The sequence below is a fragment of the Loxodonta africana genome, chromosome 12, assembly GCF_030014295.1.
Source record: "Loxodonta africana isolate mLoxAfr1 chromosome 12, mLoxAfr1.hap2, whole genome shotgun sequence".
NCBI classification, from domain to species: domain Eukaryota; kingdom Metazoa; phylum Chordata; class Mammalia; order Proboscidea; family Elephantidae; genus Loxodonta; species Loxodonta africana.
The window spans coordinates 45,370,044-45,394,781 of NC_087353.1; the positions used below are offsets into that span (position 1 = coordinate 45,370,044).

Consider the following 24,738-nt stretch of genomic DNA (forward strand, 5'->3'; position numbering starts at 1 on the left):
TAAAACTTCTGAAAGACAAAGAAAAAGAAAAAAATCTTGAAAACAACTACATATAGGGTAACATAAATTCAAATGATGGCAGATTGCTCCTCTGAAATGATAAAAGGGGAAAGAAATAACTCTTTTAAAGTGATGAAAGAAAGAACTGCCAAACCAGAATTCTATACCCAGTAAATATATCCTTCAGAAAGGCAGGTGAATCTATGACATCAAATGGTCAACAAACACTCTAGAGCATAGATGAGGAGGAAGGAAGACTAGCTTATTAGAAATGAAACAACTAGAGTGGAAATAATGAGAATGTTGACACAATGTGAAGATTGTAACCAATATCACTGAGCAATATGTGTAGAAAATGTTGAATGGGAAACTATTTTGCTATATACACTTTTATCAGACTATAATAAAGTATTTTTTAAAAAGCGTTCTCAAGATTCTGGTGATATATGTGTTCACATAAACACACATACACACATGCACACAAACATATCCTAATACAAAGAATCTACATAAATATATTTTTAAGCATATCAAATATTCAGGAAAGATGCACACTAAGATTTTCATAATGGTCACCACTGAAAGATGCAACTAGAAGGGATATGTGGTATGTGCTGATATTCATTGTCTATACTTTAGACTTCTGCATTATTAAAAATAAAATAAAACAAAAAATGTAAAAAAATAGAAATGAAGGTGAAATAAGGACATTTTCTCAGTTTTCTTTAGAAGGATAAAGAAAACAGAGAATATGTTGCCAACACACCTGTTCTAAAAGAAATGCAAAGAAAAAAAAAACTTCAGGTTAAAAGAAAATAATGAAATAGGAATAATGGAACTTTGGGAAAGAAGGAACAGCAAGAAAAATGGTATATATCTAAGTAAATATAGAGGACTAATGAGTCATTTCAAATACATATTACTTTTCAAAGCAAAAAAATTATAAATCTGTCTGGCATGGTTTTCAATTACGTAGCTATAACACATATGACAACTATAACATAGAGCAGGGAGGATAAAGGGATCTTTAAGGTTGTAAGGCTTCTATATTTTACTTGAAGTGGTAAAATATTAACTCTACATAGACTGAAAGGTCAGGTGTATATATTGTAATCCCTAGAGAAACAATTAATAATAAGACGATATAGACAAAAAAAAAAAAAAGATAAATTAAAACTAAAATACTAGAACATATTCAAATAACCCAGAAGATGTAAGGAAAGAAGAAAGGAAGAATGAAAAGCATAAGGAACACACACACAAAAAAATGGTAGACCTAAATACAACTAAATCAGACAGAAATGATCGGACTGAATTTAAAAAGAAAGAAAGAAAACAAGATCTGACTATATGCTTTCTATAAGAAATTTTCTTTAAATATAAAGACACGTTAAAAGTACTAAAAAAATATACCATGCAAACACCATGTAATTAATCAAAAGAAAACTGAAGTAGCTATATTAACATCATTCAAAGTAAGCTTGAAGACATGAATAATACCAGGGATAAAAATGAATATTATATACTGATAAAGGGTTCAAATCATCAATAAGATGTAATAATCCTAAATGTGTATGCATTTTAATAGGTTTTAAAATACATGAAGCATAAACTGATAGAATTTAAAGGAGAACTAGCCGAAACAAAAACCTGGAGACTTTAGCACTCTTCCATCAGTAATCCATATAATAGACAGAAAATCAATAAGGATACAAAAGACCTGAACAACACTATTAACCAAATTGGCCTAACTGACATTGATGAAGAAAAGAAAGATAATGCAAATTACCAATGTCAAGTATGAAAGAAGGGCCATCACTACCGATCCTACAGACATAAAAAATAATAAAGGAATATTATGAACATCCTTACTTACATTAATTCAACGTCTTAGATGAAATAAACCAATTTCTTGAAAGATACAAACTGTTAAACTTTGCTCAAAAAATACAAAATCTGAATAATTCTAAAATCATTAAAGAAATAAAATTAGTAGTTAAAAACTTTCCAGCAAAGATTATGTCAGGTGAAGATGGCTTCAGTGAAAGAGCCTAAAAAAAAAAAAAAAGCAGAAATTCAAGAAAGAAAAAAATTCCAGTGCTACCCAATCTCTTCCAGAAAAAAAAATAGAAAAGGAGGGAGCACTTTCCAACTCATTTTATGAGGCCAGAATTACTCTGAGCAAAAGACAAGAAAAGAAAACTGCAGGCTAATAATCCTCATAAATACGAATGTAAAAAATTCTCAGCAAGATATTAGTTGATTTAGCAATATGTAAAAAGACAGTACTTCATGACCTTTTTTTTTTTCATGACCACGTTGAGTTTATTCTAAGAATGTAAAGCTAATTCAACTTTTGAAAATCAAACAAGGTAATGCACCACATTCACAAAATAAAGAAGAAAAACCATACGGTCATCTCAAGAGATGGTTGTTCTGAGGGAGGCCAGATACTATGGTGTGAGGATGTTCAAGCACAGGACTAAGGAGAGGACTCAACTGGGCTAGCCATGTGAGTAACCTACCTTGTAAATGGATTCTGTAGCCCCAGTCAGACCTTAAGATGAATTCAGCCAAACCTCATCCATTGCTGATGAGACTGTAAAATAGTCTAGCCACTGTGTGGAAAACAGCTTGCTGGTTCTTCAAAAAGTTAAGCATAGATATTCCATATGACCCAAAAAAACCCATTGCTGTCAAGTGGAATTCTGACGTATGGTGACCCTAGAGGACAGAGAAGTACTGCCCCATAGTTTCCAAGGCTGTAAATCTTTACAGAAGCCAACTGCCACATCTTTCTCCCACAGAGTGGCTGGTGGGTTCAAACCGCCAGCATTTTGGTTAGCAGGTGAGCACTTAACCACTGTGCCACCAGGGCTCCTTCCATACGACCTAGCAAGCCCAACAGGGACATAAACAGAAACCTGTACACCACTTCTCATTGCAGCACTTTTCACAATCACCAAAAGGTGGAAACAATTGAAATGTCAACAGATGAATGGGTAAACAAAATGTACTAGGTATATGCACACAATGGAATACTACTCAGCCATAAAGAGAAATGAAGTGCTGATGCATGCCACAACATGGATGAACCTTGAAAATCTCATGCTGAGCAAAATAAGTGAGTCACAAAAGAACACATACTGTCTGATCTCACTTATAAGAAATAAGCAAATACACAGAAACCAAAAATTATTAGTAATCGCCTAGGGTAGGAGAGAAGGGAAAAGGGGAAGTTTTTGCTTTTGCTTAGGGGGCACTGAGTTTATGTTAATGGTAGTGGAATGAGTTGGAAAAGGATAGAGAATGGTAGTACAACTTGAAGAAGTTAATCAGTGTCACTAATTTGTACATGTAGAAATTGTTGAGATGGCATTTGTTTTGCTATGTATATTTTCACCACAATAAAAAAAAAAATGGAGGCAGGGCCAAGATGACAGAACAGCCAAATGCTTCCAGCGATCCCTGTTACAAAAAAGATCCAAAAAATCAAGTGAAATGATTATATTTACGACAAGCTAGGACCCCTGAACATCAAAGGCAAAGTTAGAAAACGGACCGAGCAGCAGGGGAAGAGAAACACCATTCAGAAGCAGAGAGGAGTTGCCCAACCTGAATCACTGGAATCCTTCAGGCACCATTCCCAGAAGCGGCTGCAGCAGGCTGGTGGTAGCATTCGGCTGCAGTTTTCTCAGGGAGAAGCAGCCAGCTGCTCAGCCTACTCATACCTCCTAAACCAGAGAAGAATGGCGCTCTCAGCAAAAGCTAAGTACTTGCATATATTTTACCATGCCCCTACCCCCAAGCAGGCATCAGTGGCTTTAGATTTCTCTGGGCCTGAGATAGGCCCTTTTGAGTGCCCTGAGCCATGCTCCTGGACATGGAGAAGGAATAAATTTATAACAGGGGGAAAAGATAATTTGCCAGCTCCTCTAACCTGGGGAGCTCAGGACAGAAGTGGCTACTGTCCAGGCATAAAGCATCTGTGGACTTTGAATACCTTACCCCGCTGCATGTACCTGTGTGGGCCTATTTCAGGATAGGCCCTTGCTGGCAGACTGTGACTGTTTAAGCTATGCGCTGGAGAGGTGGGTGTTTGATATTTGACATGGCTTTGCCTATTTAACAGAGTCCTCACCTATGCACATCCGGGACTAAGGACTGGTAGCCCCACTAAGGTCACCCAGCCACCCAAGATGGGGTCCAAGGATAACTGGTACCTCCCAGTGCTTACAGCCAAAACCACTGGGTGCCCATGGTCCGTCTGCAGAATCCACCCACCTGTACACTCTAGGGAACAGGGACATGAGTTCCTCAGAGACACTGGGGGGACGGTTCTCAGCCCCCTGCCTTGTTCAGAGTGTACCCCCTGCTGCAACCAGATACCAGTACTTACACCAATCACCCCTGCCCCTCTAAGACTGTAGGACAGAGCCTGTGCCACACACTTGATGACCAGCTACCTGGACACCTGAGCTGAATCCACACAAGAAAAGTGAATGGACTCATGAGCTCATATACCTGATAACAGCTCTAGCCATCTGGTGACAGGACGTCAGAGCCCCAAAGGCAAAGATAATCAAAGCTAGCACACTCAAGCAACACATTTAGGCAAATCAAAACAAAACAAAGCAAGAAACTAGGATACGGTAAGCAAGCATAAAATAAACTAATACAATAACTTATAGACGGCTCAGAGACAAGAGTCAATATCAAACCACATAAAGAAACAGGCCATGAACACTTCAACAAGCTCTCAAAACAGAGAATCAAAGGATCTTCTGGGTGAAGGTGCCTTCCTGGTATAACCAGATGCAGAATTCAAAAGACTGATATACAGAACACTTGAGGACATAAGGAAGGAGATCAGGCAACATGTAGAACAAGCCAAGGAACACACAGATAAAACAGTCAAAGAAATTAAAAAGGTTCTTCAAGAACATACTGAAAAATTTAATAAGCTGTAAGAATCCATAGAGAGACAGCAATCAGAAATTCAGAAGATTAAAAATAAAATTACAGAATTAGACAACTCAATAGAAACTCAGAGGAGCAGAACTGAGCAAGTGGAAGGCAGAATTGATGACCTTGAAGATAAAGCATTTGGTACCAATATATTTGAAGAAAAATCAGATAAGGGAATTTTTTTTTTTTTTTTAAATGAAGAAACCTTAAGAATCCTGTGGGACTCTATCAAGAGAAATAACCTATGAGTGGTTGGAGTACCAGAACAGGGAGGGATAACAGAAAATACAGAGAGAATCATTGAAGATGTGTTGGCAGAAAACTTCCCTGATATCATGAAAGATGAGAAGATATCAATCCAAGATGCTCATTGAACTCCACATAAGGTAGATTTTAAAAGAAAGTCACCAAGACATATTATAATCAAACTTGCCAAAACCAAAGATAAAGAGAGAATTTTAAGAGCAGCTAGGGATAAACAAAAAGTCCCCCACAAAGGAGAGTCAATAAGAATAAACTCAGACTTCTCAGGAGAAACCATGCAGGCAAGAAGGCAATGGGATGACTTATATAAAAAATTGAAGGAAAAAAAAATTGCCAGCCAAGAATCATATAGCCAGCAAAACTGTCTCTCAAATATGAAAGTGAAATTAGGACACTTCCAGAAAAACACAAGTTGAGGGATTTTGTGAAAACCAAACCAAAACTACAAGAAATACTATATAGGGAGTTCTTTTTTTTTTTTTAGAAAATCAATAATATCAGGTATCAACCCAAGACTAGAACACTGGACAGAGCAATCAGATGTCAACCCAGACAGGGAAACCACAGAAAGATGTCAACGTAAAAAAAATGCTCAAAACAGGGAACCAACAATGTCATTCTGTAAAAGAAGACCACATTAAAATAATAAAGAGGGACTAAGAAATGTAGTCATAGGTCTTTCATATGGACAGGAAGACAAGGAGATATAAAGAAATAGAAGTTAGGGTTAAACTTAGAAAAATAGGGGTAAATATCAAGGTGACCACAAAGGAGACTAGCTATTCTACTCATCAAAATAAAGTACAAGAAAAAAATAGATACCTAGAAGAAACAAAATCAACAATGACAATAAGAGGAAAAGACAATATATGAAGATAAACTACACATCACAAAAAAATTAAATGGGAAAAAGAAACTGTCAACAACACACAAAAAAAGACATCAAAATGACAGCACTGAACTCATACCTATTCATAATTACCCTGAATGTTAATGGGTTCAATGCACTGATAAAGAGACAGAGAGTGGCAGAATGGATTAAAAAACAAAATCCATCTATATGCTGCTACAAGAGACACACTTTAGACTCAGAGGCACAAACAAACTAAAACTCAAAGGATGGAAAAAAATATAACAAACAACACTCAAGTAAGAGTAGGAGTGGCGATATTGATTTCTGACAAAATAGACTTTAAAGTTAAATCCATCACAAAGGATAAGGAAGGACACTATATAATGATTAAAGGGACGATATACAGGAGAATATAACCCTATTAAATATTTATGCAGCCAACCACAGGGCTGCAAGATACATAAAACAAACTCCAACAGCATTGAAAAGTGAGGTAGACAGCTCCACAATTATAGTAGGAGACTTCAACACACCACTTTCAGTGAAGGACAGGACATCCAGAAAGAAGCTCAAGAAAGACACGGAAGATCTAAATGCTACAATCAACTCTACCTTGTAGACATATACAGAACACTCCACTCAACAGCAACCAAGTATACTTTTTTTTCTACCGCACATGGAACATTCTCTATAATAGAGCACATATTAGGTCTTAGAGAAAGCCTTAGCAGAATCCAAAACATTGAAATATTACAAAGCATCTTCTCCAACCATAAGGCCATAAAAGTAGAAATCAATAACAGAAAAAGCAGGGAAAAGAAATTAAACACTTGGAAACTGAACAATACCCTGCTCAAAAAAGACTGGGTTAAAGAAAACATTAAAGATGGAATAAAGAAATGCATAGAATTAATGAGAATGAAAACATTTCCTATCAGAACCTTTGGGACACAGTGAAAGCAGTCCTCAGAGGTCAATTTATATCAATAAATGCACACATACAAAAAGAAGAAAGGGCCAAAATCAAAGAATTATCCCTACAACTTGAAAAAATAGAAAGACAGCAACAAAAAAAACCTTTAGGCACTAGAAGAAGGAGAATAATAAAAATTAGAGCAGAACTAAATGAAATAGAAAACAGAAAAACAATTGAAAGAATTAACAAGACCAAAAGCTGGTTCTTGGGAAAAAATGACAAAATTCATAAACCATTGGCCAAACTGACAAAAGGAAAACAGGAGAGGAAGCAAATAACCCAAATAAGAAATGAGATGGGCAATATTAAAACAGACAAAACTGAAATTAAAAGAATCATATCAGATTACTATGAAAAATTGTACTCTAACAATTTTGAAAAACCTAGAAGAAATGGATGAATTCCTAGAAACACACTACCTACGTAAACTAACACAAACGGAGGTAGAACAACTAAATAGACCCATAATAAAAGAAGAGATTGAAAAGGTAATCAAACCCCTCCCCCACCCCACCCCCCCAAAAAAGCCCTGGCCCGGATGGCTTCACTGCAGAGTTCTACCAAACTTTCAAAGAAGAGTTAACACCACTACTACTAAAGGTATATCAGAGCATAGAAAAGGATGGAATACTCCCAAACTCATTTTATGAAGCCAGCATATCCCTGATACCAAAACCAGGTAAAGACACCATAAAAAAAGAAAATTACAGACCTATATCCCTCATGGACTTACATGCAAAAATCCTCAACAAAATTTTAGCCAATAGAATTCAACAACATATCAAAAAATTAATTCACCATGACCAAGTGGGATTCATACTAGGTACGCAGGGAGAGTTCAACTTTAGAAAACAATTAATGTAATCCATCATATAAATGAAACAAAAGACAAGAACCACATCATCTTATCAACTGATGCAGAAAAAGCATTTGACAAAGTTCTACACCCATTCATGATAAAAGCTCTCAGCAAAATAGGAATACAAGGAAAATTCCTCAACATAATAAAGGGCATTTATACAAAGCCAATAGCCAACATCATCCTAAATGGACAGAGCCTGAAAGCATTCCCCTTGAAATCCGGAACCAGGCAAGGATGCCCTTTATCACCACTCTTATTCAACGTTGTGCTGGACGTCCTGGCCAGAGCAAGTAGGCTAGGTAAAGAAACAAAGGGCATCCAGAATGGCAAGGAAGAAGTCCAATTATCTTTATTTGCAGATGACATGATCTTATACACAGAAAACCCTAAAGAATCCTCAAGAAAACTACTGAAACTAATAGAAGAGTTCAGCAGAGTATCGGGATACAAGATAAACATACAAAAATCATTTGGATTCCTCTCCACTAACAAAAAGAACATCAAAGAGGAAATCACCAAATCAATGCCATTTACAGTAGCCTCCAAGAAGATAAAATACTTAGGAATAAATCTTACCAGGGATGTAAAAGACCTGTGCATACAAAACTACAAGACACTACTGCAAGAAACCAAAAGAGACCTACATAAGTGGAAAAACCTACCTTGCTCATGGATAGGAAGACTTAACATTGTGAAAATATCTATTCTACCAAAAGCGATCTATAGATACAATGCAATTCTGATTGAAATTCCAATGACTTTTTTTAATGAGATGGAGAAACAAATCACCAACTTCATATGGAAGGGAAAGAGCCCCTGAATAAGCAAAGCATTCCTGAAAAAGAACAAAGTTGGAGGCCTTACCTTACCTGATTTTAGAACCTATTATACCTCCATGGTAGTCAAAACAGCCTGGTCCTGGTACAACAACAAATACATAGACCAATGGAACAGAATTGAGAATCCAGATATAAATCCACCCATATATGAGCAGCTGATATTTGACAAAGGCCCAAAGTCAGTTAAATGGGGAAAATACACCCTTTAAAAACAAATGTTAAAACAAATGATGCTGGTATAACTGGATATCCATCTGCAAAAAAATGAAACAAGACCCATACCTCACACCATGCATGAAAACAAACTCAAAATGGATCAAAGACCTAAAAACAAAATCTAAAACAATAAAGATCATGGAAGGAAAAATAGGGATAACTTTAGGAGCCCTAATACAGGTAATGAACTTTATACAAAACATTACTAACAATGCAGAAGAGAAACCAGATAACCGGGAGCCCCTAAAAATCAAACGCCTATGCTCGTCCGAAGACTTCACCAAAAGAGTAAAAAGATTACCTAGAGACTGGGAAAAAGTTTTTAGCTTTGACATTTCCGATCAGCATCTGATCTCTAAAATCCACATGATACTGCAAAATCTCAACTGCAAAAAGACAAATAACCCAATTAAAAAATGGGCAAAAGATAGGAACAGACACTTCACTAAAGAAGACATTCAGTTGGCTAACAGATACATGAGGAAATGCTCACGATCATTAGCCATTAGAGAAATGCAAATCAAAACTACAATGAGATTTCATCTCACTCCAATAAAAAAGGCTGGCGTTAATCCAAAAAACATAAAATAATAAATGTTGGAGAGGTTGTGGAGAGACTAGAACACTTATACACTGCTGGTGGGAATGTCAAATGGTACAACCACTTTGGAAATTGATTTGGCACTTCCTTAAAATCTAGAAATAGAACTACTATACAATCCAGCAATCCCACTCCTTGCAATATATCCTAGAGAATTAAGAGCCTTTAAACAAACAGATACATGCACACCCATGTTCATTGCAGCACTGTTTACAATAGCAAAAAATGGAAGCAACCAAGGTGCCAATCAATGCATGAATGGATAAATAAATTATGGTATAGTCACACAAAGGAATATTACACATCGATAAGAACAACAATGAATCTGTGAAACATTTCATAATGTGGAGGAATCTGGAAGGCATTATGCTGAGTGAAATTAGTCAGCTGCAAAAGGACAAATATTGTATAAGACCACTATTACAAGAACTCGAGAAGTAGTTTAAACAGAGAAGATAATATTCTTTGATGGTTACGAGACGGGGGAGGGAGGGAAGGAAAGGGGTTTTCACTAATTAGATAGTAGATAAGAATTATTTTAGGTGAAGGGAAAGGCAACACACAATACACAACTGGACTAAACAAAAAGCAAAGACGCTCCCTGAATAAACTGAACACTTCGAAGGCCAGTGTAGCAGGGGCGGGGGTTTGGGGACTATGGTTTCAGGGGACATCTAAGTCAATTGGCATAATAAAATCTATTAAGAAAACATTCTGCATTCCACTTTGGAGGGTGGCATCTGGGGTCTTAAACACTAGCAAGCGACCATCTAAGATTCATCAATTGGTCTCAACCCACCTGGATCAAAGGAGAATGAAGAACACCAAAGACACAGGGTAACTATGAGCCTAAGAGACAGAAAGGGCCACATAAACCAGAGATTACATCAGCCTGAGCCCAGAAGAACTAGATGGTGCCCAGCTACAACAGATGACTGCCCTGACAGGGAACACAACAAAGAAGCCCTGAGGGAGCAAGAGAGCAGAGGGATGCAGACCCCAATTTTCGTAAAAAGACCAGACTTAATGGTCTGACTGAGACTAGAAGCACCCCAGTGGTCATGGTCCCCAGACCTTCTGTTAGCCCAAGATGTGAACCATTCCTAAAGCTAACTCTTCAGACTGGGATTGGACTGGACTATGAGATAGACAGTGATACTGGTGAAGAATGAGCTTCTTGGATCAAGTAGACACATGAGACTATGTTGGTATCTCCTGTCTGAAGTGGAGATGAGAGGGTAGAGAGGGTCAGAAGCTGGCCACATGGACATGAAAAGAGAAAGTGGAGGGGAGGAGTGTGCTGTCTCCTTAGGGGGAGAGCAATTAGGAGTATATATATAGCAACATGTTTATAAATTTTTGTATGAGAGTCCAACTTGATTTGTAAACTTTCACTTAAAGCGCAGTTAAAAAAAAAAATGACTGCAGCCTTGGCTGACATCTGACTATCTCATGAGAGACTCCAAGCAAAAATTACCCAGCCCAGTTATTCCCAAACTGCTAACTCATAGAAACCATGAAAGATAACAAATTATTATTGTTATTTAGGGTCACTAAGTTTTGGGGTGATTTTTATGGAATATTAGATAACCAGTACAAAAGAAATGTAAATCAAAACCATGCATTGACAATTTTAAGTATTCTCAAAGATGTGGAGCAAGGAGAGCTCTCACATATTACTGGTGGAAATGTAAAATGGTGCAACTACAGAGAAAAGATTGAAGTTGTCAAGGATTTCATTTTACTTGGATCCACAATCAACAGTCATGGAAGCAGCAGTCAAAAAATCAAGAGACGCATTGCACTGGGTAAATCTGCTGCAAAGGACCTCTTTAAAGTGTTGAAGAGCAAAAATGTCACCCTGAAGACTAAGGTGCACCTGACCCAAGCCATGGTATTTTTAAACTCATCATATGCATGTGAAAGCTGGACAATGAATAAGGAAGACTAAAGAAGAATTGACGCCTTTTAACTGTGGTGTTGGCGAAGAATATTGAGTATACCATGGACTGCCAAAAGAAAGAACACATCTGTCTTAGAAGAAGTACAACCAGAATGCTCCTTAGAAGCAAGGATGGTGAGACTGCATCTTACATACTTTGGGCATGTTGTCAGGAGGGATCAGTCCCTGGAGAAGGACATCATGCTTGGCAGAGTACAGGGTCAGTGGAAAAGAGGAAGACCGTCAATGAGGCTGCAACAACGAGCTCAAGCATAACATCAATTATAAGGATGGTGCAGGACTGGGCAGTGGTTAGTCCTGTTGTGCATCAGAGTCATTATGAGTCGGAACCGACTCGACGGTACCTAACAACAACAACTTTGAAAATCACTTTGGCAGTTTCTTACAAAGTTAAACATACATTTACCACATGACTTAAATTTTCTGCAGTGTATTTAAGACAAGACACAACATAAGCTCACATAATAATTTGTATACAAAATGTTCATGGCAGCTACATTCATAAGAACCCCAAACTGGAAACTACTCAAATATCCATTACCAGATATACCAAATCATGGTATATACAATGGAAATACTATTCAACAATAATAAGAAACAAACTACTGATATATACAACAACCAAATAAATCTCAAAAGCAATATTTTAAGTGAAAGAAGCTAGGCTTAAAAGAAAACATATCATTTGATTCTATTTATGAATCTCTAGAACAGACAAAACTAATCTATTGGGATAGAAATCAAATCAGAAAGTGCCTGGGGCAGGATGTGTAGGGGTTCATTGCAAAAGGTCTTGAAGGATCTTTTGGAGGTTGACTGGTGGTGGTTACACAGGTGTACATTTCCTAATTCAGGTGGTGATTATACAGGTGTATACATTTATCAAAATGAATCAAACCGTATGCTTAAAATGGGCCTATTTTATTGTATGTGAATTATACTTCAATAAAGTTGGAAAAAAAGCTATCATATAATGTTGGCCGTAGATGCAGAGCGCAGATTTTGGCACCAGATCAGAATCCTGCCAGGCCAAGAATAATCAATTTTACCCTTTTTCTTGAAATCAGGGGAGAGACTAGATGACTCCTGAGTACCCTCCACAGAAAAGGTGGAAATTCCTTGACCTCTTCTTAATTTGGCCTGTATCAGAAAGAAGGATGAGGAAAGTCACCAAGCATTACAGCTACTACATATGACCATGGTCATGGAAGACCAGCACAACATTCCATAGCAACTCAGATAGGGCCAAGATGACCCCCCAAACCCTTAAATCTTTCTGATCTCTCTCTCTCTCTCCCTTCACAATTCCCCCACTGCCTCATTGTCTTTCTCTCATTGTTGAATGGTGCCATTGTTTTTATTTCACATAATGCTCATAATGACTCATATTTTTCTATGTCTATGTCTCTCGGCGTCCAGCAGAGAATTCCTTCCATTTTCCTGAGTTGCTTCTTCTTCCACATTCCCTTCTCAGCTTCTCCACTCACATCTCTGCCATCTCAGTCATTTCTGCCCCATCCTTTATCTAAATATGGTTGTGTTTCTGTCCATCTTTGTCTGCCCCCTTTACACCTTTTTCTCTCCCCTTTAACTGACTTGGGTATAAGACCAAAGCATTTTTAAATTTAATTGATTTATTGAATAGTTCATTTTCTCTTTTAATTTTAAAATCAAACACAAGAAATATTTGTGTTTTTATTAAAAATGCAAAGTTAAGTTAAATTTAATGTGCTTGATACTTGGTTGTTATCCTCTGTTAATGACCTCACTTGTAAAAAAATTAAAAAAAACCCTCTTCATCATTCCAGGAAGAGTTTTTGAAGCTTCTGTTCTGGTCACCAAGGGGAAAAATATAATCAAGAGCTGGGAAGAAAAACTAACACTTATTGAACACTGACTATGTGTCAGGGCCTACTGTATGCATTTTCCCATTTAATTCTCACAATAACCCTTGGAGTTGGGTATTATTTTTCTCACTTTACAAATAAGAAAACTGAAGTTCAGAAAGAAGAAAATAAATAGCCTCAGGCCAGTAAATGGTAGAATAGTGCTTCACCCCAGATCTGTGACTTATTCTATCCATTATTTGGAATGGGTTCTTTTAGTTTTGATTTCCCATAAACCCAACTCCTTGATAGGGGGAAAAAAAAAACAGGAAAATTGATAAATAAATGAAGTTAGGTTCACACAAAAAAATACAACAGCAATTTTTAAAAGATGGTAAGAAAGATCACTGGAACATACAACAGCACTGATAACACACAGAAATCAGTTTGAGTAAAAGAAATTCTACACAAAAGTATAGACATGATGTGATTCTATCTATATGAAGTTCAAGAATAGAAAAACCTAATCAATGACATGGAAATGGGAAGCATGGTTATCTTAGGCTACGGGTCGGGTAAGGGTGGATATAGGTTGGAAAGGAGCAGGAGGCAACATCCTGGCATGCTAGAAATGTTCTGTATCTTTGTCTTGGTAGTGATTATATGAATTTTACATGTGTAAATTATCATTAAGCTGTACGCCAGATTAATGTACTCAATGCATTTTATTGTATTTGTCTTCCTTCAACTTAAAACAACCATTTTCTCTTGTTAAAATGAATATTCCTGTGTCCCGTTACCAGAGATTCTTTTGCAGCAAGGTCTAGTGTTGGGTGAGATTATTTCAGTGCAAAGACCTCATTCTGAGAAACCCTGAGGAGGGGTCACACAGTCCCTTTTCAGTGCTGCTGGGTCAAGGCAAGGCCTACCTCAAAATCTGGGACCCATACTGCTGGTCCTACTGCTGTGAATAGATGAAGCTGAATCTCAGTATGTTTATTATCTTGGGCATTCATTTCACCCTGCCTTATATATTCATTTCTGAATAATTCAAACTGGAGCTTTCCATACATGTTATCTCATATAATGTTCATAATGACTCCATGAGGTCATCAAGACAGGTCTATATTATCTCCTTTAGAACAAAGGCCCAGAGTCTCAGTGAATTTAAGGGAGTTTCTCAAGGCTTCAAAGCTAATAAAAGGCAAACATCAGATTAGATTTAAGTCTTCAAGCTCCTAAACTAGTGTTCTTTCCACCACAGAACACTTACTTTAACTTTCTGGACTGAGAATGTACAAAGGGCTTATAAAAGAGTCCTGTCCATACCTACCCTTGTTAGCCCATATTTCAATGAAAACTCAATAGAAGATAAATAGAAAGAAAAGAAAAACTATTCAATAGTTTAAATTGGACTTCTTATTTCCTTTGACTAGTTTCCTAATTTCTTCGAAGTCTGCCCAGATTTTCTTTATCCTCTGAGCTCACGCTTTTTCATACTTCCCTTTAGCCTTTTCTTTACTCCTGGGGAAAGACTCAAGCTCAAAACAGACCAGCTGGAAAGTTCATCACAAAATTTGCCTGAAAAAAAAAAAAAGTTATTTCCAGAAATCCAGCTCACCAAATAGGATACTGGGATCCCTCCCACTACCCCTCCCCCTCACCACCAGACAGCACTGTTATCAGCTCCTCTCTCGCACCTTGGCCTGTGTGAAAGAACTCAGGTCATCACTAGGTTAAGAAACACTGACTCCACCCTAGACTGGAGGACAGCACAATGGTTCTAAGGAAGAGGGCATCCACAGGACTCTTTGATAGCTTTATTCTCAACTCTCTACATGTGACTTCTGGACCTACAACCATCCTCCAACACTCCCTATACTTCATCTTTTCCTAAGCAGAGATGATATTCACGTGCATCCTTTGAAAGTAACAGCTTAGCAATAGCTCATAAAAACCACTACCTACAAAATGCTGTGTGGATGCTTAACAGGTTTTGGCATTTTCCTGAGGCAGCCTCCCACTCAAGTCCCCGGGTTATATGTCTCCATGGATTCTCAAAGCTATACTGCTCTTAATGGGCTCGTGTCAATTACCCAGGTAGTACTTTATATTTCTCTCCATGCCCTCCACTTGACAATTAATGGTGAAGACTGGAAATGTGAGGGAAGGGTACAACTTCAGCTAATTTCAATAAAAGAGTTACCAGAGGCCAGAAGACCAGCACCTCTCTGGACGCAGAGGGGCTTGGATTGGACAGATGTCTTGGATTGAATTGTGTCCCCCCAAAATATCTGTCAATTAGCTAGGTCATGATCCCCAGTACTGTGTGATTGTCCACCATTTTGTCATCTGATGTGATTTTCCTATGTGTTGTAAATCCTATCTCTATGATGTTAATGAGATGGGATTAGCAGCATTTATGTAGATTCAATCCATAAGATTAATCTACAATTTAAGCCAATCTCCTTTGAGATATAAAAAAGAGAAGTGAATAGAGAGACAGGGAGACCTCATATCACCAAGAAAGCAATAGCGGGAGCAGAGCATGTCCTTTGGACCTGGGGTTCCTGTGCAGAGAAGCTCCTAATCCAGGAGAAGATTGATGACAAGAACCTTCCCCCAGAGCTGTCAGAGAAAGCCTTCCCCTAAAGCTAGCACCCTGAATTTGTACTTCTAGCCTTCTGGACTGTGAGAGAATAAATTTCTCTTTGTAAAAGCCATCCACTTGCAGTACTTCGGTTATAGCAGCACTAGATGACTAAGACAACAGATAACTCTCAAACTCTCAGTTAAGGAAGAGCCACTATCTGAAAACTACTCTTCTGTGGTGCCTATATCTCACTCTTCCCCAATATTAGCTTTCATACTTTCATAAAGTTGAGGCTTGGCTTCTTTCTGGAGGAAAAAAAAAATTGGATTTTGAGTATGCTATTTGAATCTTTGGACTGAATACAAGATCAAAAGACCTACAAGAGGATACTAGTTGATGGAAATGAAGTAAACACCACACTTCAATCCTCCTTCTCATCCACATTTCTGGAAATGACAGGCCTCCCATGGTAAGACAATAGAAACTATTACCCTGGTCACACTCATCATTTTTCACTGATCCATCTATCATCTCTTGGAAGTTAGAAGTTAGTTTCATGGGAAACCCACAGTATTCTAACTGCTGCTGTGAGCGTTATGGCACCATTCACATAGACTAAAATGTATATGGAACTCTTGGAGTTGTAGAGTATGTAACCAGCCTAACCATATCCAGAAGTCCTGAGTGTTGCTGCTACTAGAAAAACACATAATGGTTCATAGTAATGGAACACTTTATTATGCGTCAGGCAGTAGGCTCAGCATTTAATCTTCAAATAACACCTTGAAATAGAAATTTTTACTATCCCCATTTTTCTCATGATGAAACTGGGCCTCAAAGATCTTAAAGAACCTTTCCAAGACTATGGCAACTGCCCGCCAAATATTTGTTGGATGCCCTTCTGACAAGGATAATGTGAAGTTTTTATCTATTTAAAAGCTTGTTGGTTGTTTGTAATATGCACCTTGAGATAATTTCCTTAGTGAAAAGAGCCCTAATTTGAAGGCAAGGAGAACTGCAGTCCTAGTCAGTACCTAGGACACTATTTGGAATCTCTTAACCTCTCAATACATAAATGAAAGTTTCTAGGTTATCAAACATCTGGGTTCCAGTTAATCCATTTGTAAAATAAATCAAATACATCCCTGCCTACTGTATAGCCTTGATAAAAATAACAAATGTGAGAGTGCTTTATAAATTGTAAAGTCCCATACAACTGTAATAGAATACTAATAATGGTTATAACATAAGGCAAAATGTCCTTTACAAGTCAAACCGGAAAAGTTTCTATGAAGTGAGGTTATCTGGCAGTAATCCTAAGGACAGCAGGGCACCTCAACTTCTGCTGACTCACCCCTCACTCTCTTCTCTTCCCACCCACAGTGTACTCTCTCCTAACCTTCAGCAGACCAACTTCTTTATGGAGACATTTATTTTTATTAATGGTAATGCTCTCCTTCCATACTCCACACCACACACCCAAAACCCACATGGATCTTATTTTTCTTTTGTAAATTTGTGAAATGTTCAATTGGATGTGATTGAAGTTCTTCTTTCAGATGTCAGTATCCATTTTCATCATGTCAAAGGGTTTTCAGGCAGGCAGCATGTGTCTGCCAAATCTAGAACTGATCAATATAGAACTAAATACTTCACTGCCATCTTATCAAGACCCAAGTCACCTTCTGCCCCACCCAATGATTCGATGCTACACATGCCTATAGATGTGTCTTAGATACATAATGCTCTGGTAAGTGTGCCTGCCCATAGGATATACAGATGACATAAAGCACCCCAGAGAAATACTATATGTTTTTAATCAAAGTATTTTGATGAGTGGGGGGAGTAAACATAGTAATTTCAAAATATTTTTTTCACTAACAATCTTCTTGTAAGCTCTTCCCACCACCTTCAAAGATAATCCGCAATTCTTTTCTTTTCCCCCTGGAAACACCAAAGCCTCTCAGGAATTATATCTCAAAAGATCCTGATTCCTGCTGCTGTTCCCCATCCCAGCTCTCCTGTCAGTTGTGTCTTCTCAAAATTCCAAAATACAGAGCTGATTAATTATGAATGCTGTGGCTTGTCTGACCCACATCTTACCTTACTCCCTGCTCCCTTGGAATTCCTTTCCATAGTCAGAGGAATATCAATTTCTGAAAATAAGAAGGTTTTCCTGATATCTAACCTGAAGTTTCCTTCTACAAGTCTCATCCTATTACTTCCATGGACCACACTAAATAACTCCTCTCCTTCATTGCCACTCTCCCTCTTCAGAGATTTGCAGATTGTTACCATGGCTTTCCCTTTATCACCACTTAGCCCAGCCATATATATTTAATTATTTTCATCTATCATCATAAATCAGTCCCTTCAACTCTTAAATCAGCTTTCTGCTCTTCTCTGGACTAGTTCCAACTCATCCAATTCACCTCCAATAAATGATATCTCTTTTGGGAGCTCCAATTTCCCCTCTATTTTCCCTTGCTCTCTCCACCCTCTCCAGAAATGAAATGAGAAGGGACTGACAGATATGTGAGGTCAAGGGTCAGGTGTACTGCATTGCACACATCTATTCTAAATAGCTCAGGCCTCCCCATAGTACACGTAAAGCCCAAAGCCATATATTCCTTTTCCTGGAGTGGAGAAGGGGGTGTGCTTACAAGGAAAGAGCCCATACTATCCCACAGTTCATCATCCTCCAGACCTCTGCATGGGGTATGGGAGAAGCAAGAACTCAAAATACTTACAAAACAGAATACAAACCAGAGATACAGGCAATGTGCTAACCTCAAGACAGATGTTATTTCCTGTGATTTGAGCTGTCCCAGGAGGGCATATCACCATTCATACAGTCCTAGAAATTGCCTCTCTACCTCTTCATCATGAATGGATACTTTGGGGAACACTGATCCCACTTATGAATTCAAAGTAACCCACAAAGAAAAATCATTAGCACATCATGTATTATAATGCCTCTCCGACATCTTTTTGTCCTCTCAGAGAGCCCAAACCACATGTAACACAAAGGTATTGATTCGCCCTAACTGGATGCTTTTCCACTTTTACCACATCCCTAGTCATTGTTCTGCTCAGGTTTAGGAAGCTATCTTCAGCCTTTCCCAGGCCCCTCACCAAAAGGGATGACAGGACAACTATGTCTTCCACTCTTCTGCCCACGAATAGCTCCATCAGCATGATCATACACCTCTAGGCCAGACCACCAGTCATTTGAGCAGAAACATAGCTGAAGATCCCATGTCACAGAAGAGTTAAATATCTTTTCTATAAATCAGGGCCTATATAAAGAATAAATCCATTTTCCTAAACATGATAAATAGAAAAATCAATCCAAGTGGCAAGACCTAAGCTTGAATTTTCATACAAGAAAATTAATAAGATCACAATGATATATGTTTCTCCAAATGAGAATCATGATACAGCAGGGTGTGTCTACTTCATGGGGAAGACTGCACTGGAGACTGTATTTGGATAAGGCTAGGGTGGCAGGGGTAGTAAGGCATAAGACCAGTCTTGCATGGCCAACTGCCTAGCTGCATGCAGCTTATGTGCTCAGAGACAGGGAAGTTCATTCTGTTCCAAGTGTGATCACCTCGAGGCCCAAAGTGTTTTTCAGTAAGCTTCCTGTCTCTCTAGAGGTCATGGGAAGCTCATCCAGTTACACTTAGTGTCTTATTTGATCTCATCAATAATCATTTGATCCTCATCCTGTTGAAAAACACTTGGCCAAAATTTCCAGCCTTTTAATGGCAGAATCCTGGCTCTTTCTGAAACCAGTCCTACTAGATGTGTCAAATGATGCATAAGGGCTTGGTCCAGCTGCCAAATAGACTGTACTGCTGAGAGAAGGATTGGGATGATCACAATGCTTCTCTACTGCCAGTAGTGGAGCAGCTCTTGGGGTGTGCTCCTTTCTACATGAAACACCCCCAATCAGCTGCTCCAAATCCTTATCTAAGACTTGACTGGAGTATATTCTTCAAATGCATTAAGCAGTGACTCTTCAGAGACGCCCACTGATAACTTCATGCAGAGCTTGCCTGTTTATTGTAGGCAAGTTTAGGGTTGCAGAAAGGACCACTGTTGCCTTTCACCAGCATCTGGCAACAGTTGACATAGGTTGCTGAGGCTTATGGTCATTTATCAGGGGATGATGGGGGAAGGTCCAGTGATGCTCACAGACATGAATGTGAAAGGAAATCTACATTTCCAGAGAAGTCATTTTTATACCCATTACAAAAACATTGGGAACAAAAAGAGAATGTTTTATTATAAACCACAGAAGCCACAATGACATTAAAGCCCATCTGTTCTTTGCAAAGCTATTCTTGATAAGACAACAGTACTGGTCTCCCACCTCAGTCCATAGAAGGAACTAGCAAACTCATCAGACCTTGTCTCTTACTCTTACTATGAACTACATAAATTTCAGCACTGGCCAACAAAGGGTCATTTTAGGTGCCAATGCCATTAATGCTAATGGTGAAATATGCATCCATATTGTTTTCCTTAAATACCACATGCCCCTATGTTTTCTGTGTAATGACTATGAAACCTCAGCTTCTGAATATCCCTGCTGCATGAGAGCATCGGGTGTGTGGGGGAGTTTCTGTGTGTGTCAGGACAAGCATGGGAGATACTTGTAGCTCTACAATGGGCATTTTTCAATGCTTTCCATCCAATTAATGTTAGACATTAGTAACCCGTGGAGCATAAAAATTTCATTTATTTCTGACGATAAGAATGATAGAAAAGAAACTGGATTTGCTCAATGGAATTAGTGCAGGTTTTTAAAACGCATGATTTCTTTTTTGTGCTTTCCTCACCATTTACATTGTATATTTTATTCACAAGTCTTTCCCCAGTGATCTTACAAGAGAAACATCCATTCAAAACCACTTGGTCTTCCAGTCAAAGGATACTCTGGGACGAGTTAGGAGTACGTACTTGCACCAACTCCTGCAACTCGATAAATACGAGAAGAAAATGAGGGAGTAATGAAACAGAAACCTCATTTCAGGAGTCTTCAGCAGAGAGCTCTGCAGCGAAACAGGGCTGCCAGAGACTGTCATCGAGAGCTACTGCTGCAGACGTTTAAGGTAAGAATACAAGGGAAAAGAGGAAGGTGGGGAAAGAAAGGCTGGAAAACTAACTATTGTCTCTCCCTGGTCCACAGTAACTCCCCCAAAGACAATCTTGGCAATTTTCCTCTCTCTCTGCACATCTCCTTCCTCTGAGGCTCTCCCAATGACATCGGAGAGAAAGAATGAAAGTTCGAGAGCAGATAGTAGGCAGGAGAGTGGGGTAATGAATTAATAAAGAAGAGGTAATCCTTGGAAAAGCCAACATTTTGGGGGACAGTTGGACAGGATTCAATAATATGGCCAGGAATTCTATATTCCCTGAGAAACTGTACTGCATTCCCAAAATCTGTGGTGACAGGGGGAGAAAGAAGGGCAATAGTTTTGAGACACAGAACTAAGCTTGGAACCTTAGAACTAATAGGAATATGTCAACCGTCCCAGGGGCCCAGGAGGAAGGGCATCCAATTTTGGCTCTGACCATGTGTAAGTGGGTAGAAGGAGGCATTCTGCTAAGAGCAGGAAACTCCCCCCACCCCACCCCACCCCCGCCAACTTGGTTTCTAAAGAGAAAGGAAGGCCTTTGGGAAGTGACGGCATTTAGGGAGAAAACAAGAAAATATGGTGGAACAGGGGAAAGAGGTTTGTAGAAAGAGGAAAGAGGGGTAAAAACCAAAGGCTTGGATTGGAAACGAGGGTTTGTTAATAGTGATTGCAAATTGGTGTGACTAAAAAACCAAATCCCGGCACCCTCAGGCGGGAGCTGCTCACCGGTCTCAATGATCTGGAAGAGAAGGCGGGGCTGGGAGGCGCGGATCGCAGCGGAGAGTCTTCCCTCTCTGCCCACTTCCAACGCCTTCTTCTCGGGCATCAGGCGGATTCTCAGCCGCCCTTCGCCGTGGAGAATCCACCAGTTGAACAGCTCGCTGAGGTTGAACTGGAGCAGTCCCTCAGCCCCCTCCTCTGGGAGCCCTACGCACCCCTCAATAATTGTCTCCTCGCCCAGCTCCAGCACCAGCTGCTTGGCTCGCCGGAGTTTACGCACCGAGCCGCCCTTCAGCACCCTGGACAGTGTCCGGGCTGGAGCCGGGGAGCCCGCGCCTGCAGTCCAGGATATCCCGGGCGGCCGCCCCAGAAGCCTAACTAGAGGGGCGCAGTCTAGAGCCAGCGAGCCGCGCGCCTCAGGCCGTCCAGCCCTCATTTCTGAGAGGAAAGACGGTGGCAGCAGCAGGTCTCTGGCGTAGACGCGGAAAAGCGAGGGCACAACGAAGTCCACCGCCAGGCTCTTCCTCTGCAGGCGAGAATAGCTGAGCGGCTCCCGGGGCTGCAGTGGCGGCCCCCCGGCGAGTGAGCCCGCAAACTGGCTAGTCCCGGTCCCGGAGCTTGAGGCCGCCGCAAACACCGGCTTCAGGGGCAGCAGCAGCCACAGGAACCCAATGGCACCCATCCCGCCAGAAGGAAGCTGTTTATATTTGTCTCCCGACTCTCCCTCGCCCAGACCAGTCCTTCAATTCCCCCCAAGTGGGAAGAGTCTCACAAGAGCCCTTGGCCCTGAACGGCTTCTTCCACCTACCTCTGAGGGATTGGGCGTGCACTGGACCCTCTCACTTTTCCCCAACTTCAAGGATGCAAGCAAGAATCTGAGGGAAATGGGGCTGGCAGCTCAGAGGGGGTTCCAGAAACCCTGAAGCGCGCTGAGCTCAGCAACTAGGACCTTGTGTCGCGCCCCCGTCTGTAGCTCGCTGTGCTCCAAATGAGAGAAACTACGAAGGTTCCAAGGCAGGCGGCAATTGGGTACCGTCCTCTCCTGCCCCCAGGGGCCGGAACCGGGTTCCGTCCGCTCTCCTGCCGGCTTCCAATCCTCCGCAACTTTCCGGAGCTGGTGCCCGCTCTCCTGGCCGCCTTCTGAGTACCCCTCGGCTCCTCAGCGCTCCTTTCCCCTCGTCTGGGCGGGAATCGAGGGCAAAGCTGCCTTCTAGCTCACCCTCATCTGACCTTCCGCAACGGGAAGCCTTCGGACTGCATGCCCGGTGAACTTCTGGGCTTGAATGTGAGCCCTAGCGCTGCGGATCCGAGGCTCAGGTCACCGCCGCGCAAGTTTGCAGCGTCCTCGTTCGGTTCCTCGGAGTTCGCACCGAGGCGGCCCCGGCGGCAGCAGCTGAATGAAAGCATTCAGCGCAGCGGAGTCCGAATTGCTGCCCCCTCCTCACCCATCGCCAGGCTCCGCGGCTTTGGGTGGCCTGCCAGAAGGCGGCCGGAAGGCGCTTTGATGCCCCGCGACCCTCAGGAAAGCGGCAGCGGGAGGTATCAGCTGCTGGGGCCGCTGCCTCCCCCGGAGCCGCTGGATCGCATCTGCCTGGCTGCCCGCCACTTGCAGCTGGCGGGGCCGCGAGCGCGCGCCTGGAGGGGGCGGGGCCGCGGCGGGAGCGGGTCTCGTTGGCCAACTCCGCGCCACTGCCCGGCCCGCGCCGGCCCGCTCCGCCCCGTCCGCGCCCGTCGGCCAATGGCACTTCCAGACCAGCTCCTATGCAAATCTGTAGCACTCATTGAGAAAAGCACAGAGCCCGCCCCTCCCTTCCTTTCTCCCTTCCTCCCTTTCCCCTCCCTTCTCCCTTCTCTTCCTCCAGATTCCCTGCCCTATTTCTCTGTTGTGTGAACAGTCAGGGGGTGTGATTTGGACAAATGGGAGGACTGGAAAAGGCCTTTGCAAACAAGCGCTCTCCCTAATTATGCATTTGGGAGATTAAATGGTTCCGACTTCAAAAAAGCAGGTTCCGGAATAAAACTGGAGGCGAAGGGAAGGGAGAGGGGAGGGGTGACAGCGCGACGTTGCCAAATCCAAGAACAGCTTGGATTAGGTCCCTGAGACAGAATCTTCTCTGACCCTTTCATTATTTGAATGCACCTTCCACACAGGAAAAGTCTGCAGATTGAGGGGTGGGGGAGGTGGGGGTGGCGCGGGTCTTACAGTTAGTTGTTCTTCAGTTACAACAAATAAATTTCAGAGCTTCAGTCAGACGCTCTCCCCCCGTCCCCGCCCCCCGCCCCCCCCCGCTTTTTCTCGCAAAGGTGCCACCTCCTCTAGTCCCTGCAAGATAAATATTTTTAATGCTGTCTTTACAAATGCGAAAACTGAGTGGCAGTGAACTTGATTGATTTTCCCTGAGTCACGGAGCCATGTGTGGCTCCCAGCCTCTCACTCGTGTGCTCTTAACCACTGCTCTCCCATTCCCCTCCATGAGCAGTTCTGCCACACTCCTCCACAGTCCCCTCAAGGAAGACCTAGGGGCGAATTTGCTGGAAGGAGGAAAGGCCAGGTGCTCTCACAGCCTTGGGAGTGAGAGTTCAGAATCCCAGACTTTTTGACGTACTGTGAAATACCTCTGATCTCTTTTCCCTCCCTCTATCCCAAGCTGCCAACACAGGACACAGACAATGGCTGTGTTTAAAACGAGAGGTTCACTAGAACCATAAGCAAGACTGCAATCTTTGGTTCACATGAATCCCTCCGTTCCTCACAAAGGTTCATTCCAGGAGTGGTACCAACAGTCAGAGCTCAAAATGAGGCAAGATACTCCTTCCACGAGTTCACAGCCTGGCAGGCAGTAGAGGAGCCTCCTCATAGAATCACTGGGCTTCGGAAGGGGACAGTGACTTGACCAGGGCCCTACAGGA

The 24,738-nt window shown here is 41.0% G+C and overlaps 1 protein-coding gene across 1 annotated transcript in view; it reads right to left on the bottom strand.

Moving 5' to 3' along the window:
• Positions 1-22,615, bottom strand: part of ALK (ALK receptor tyrosine kinase) — a 1,052,109-nt gene extending 1,029,494 nt beyond the window's left edge. Inside the window, exon 1 of the mRNA XM_064295177.1 lies at positions 21,835-22,615. Coding sequence (XP_064151247.1) covers positions 21,835-22,510 — 676 coding nt within the window. The 5' untranslated portion in view covers positions 22,511-22,615. The remainder of the gene's footprint in view (positions 1-21,834) is intronic.
• Between the last annotated feature and the right edge of the window lie 2,123 nt (positions 22,616-24,738).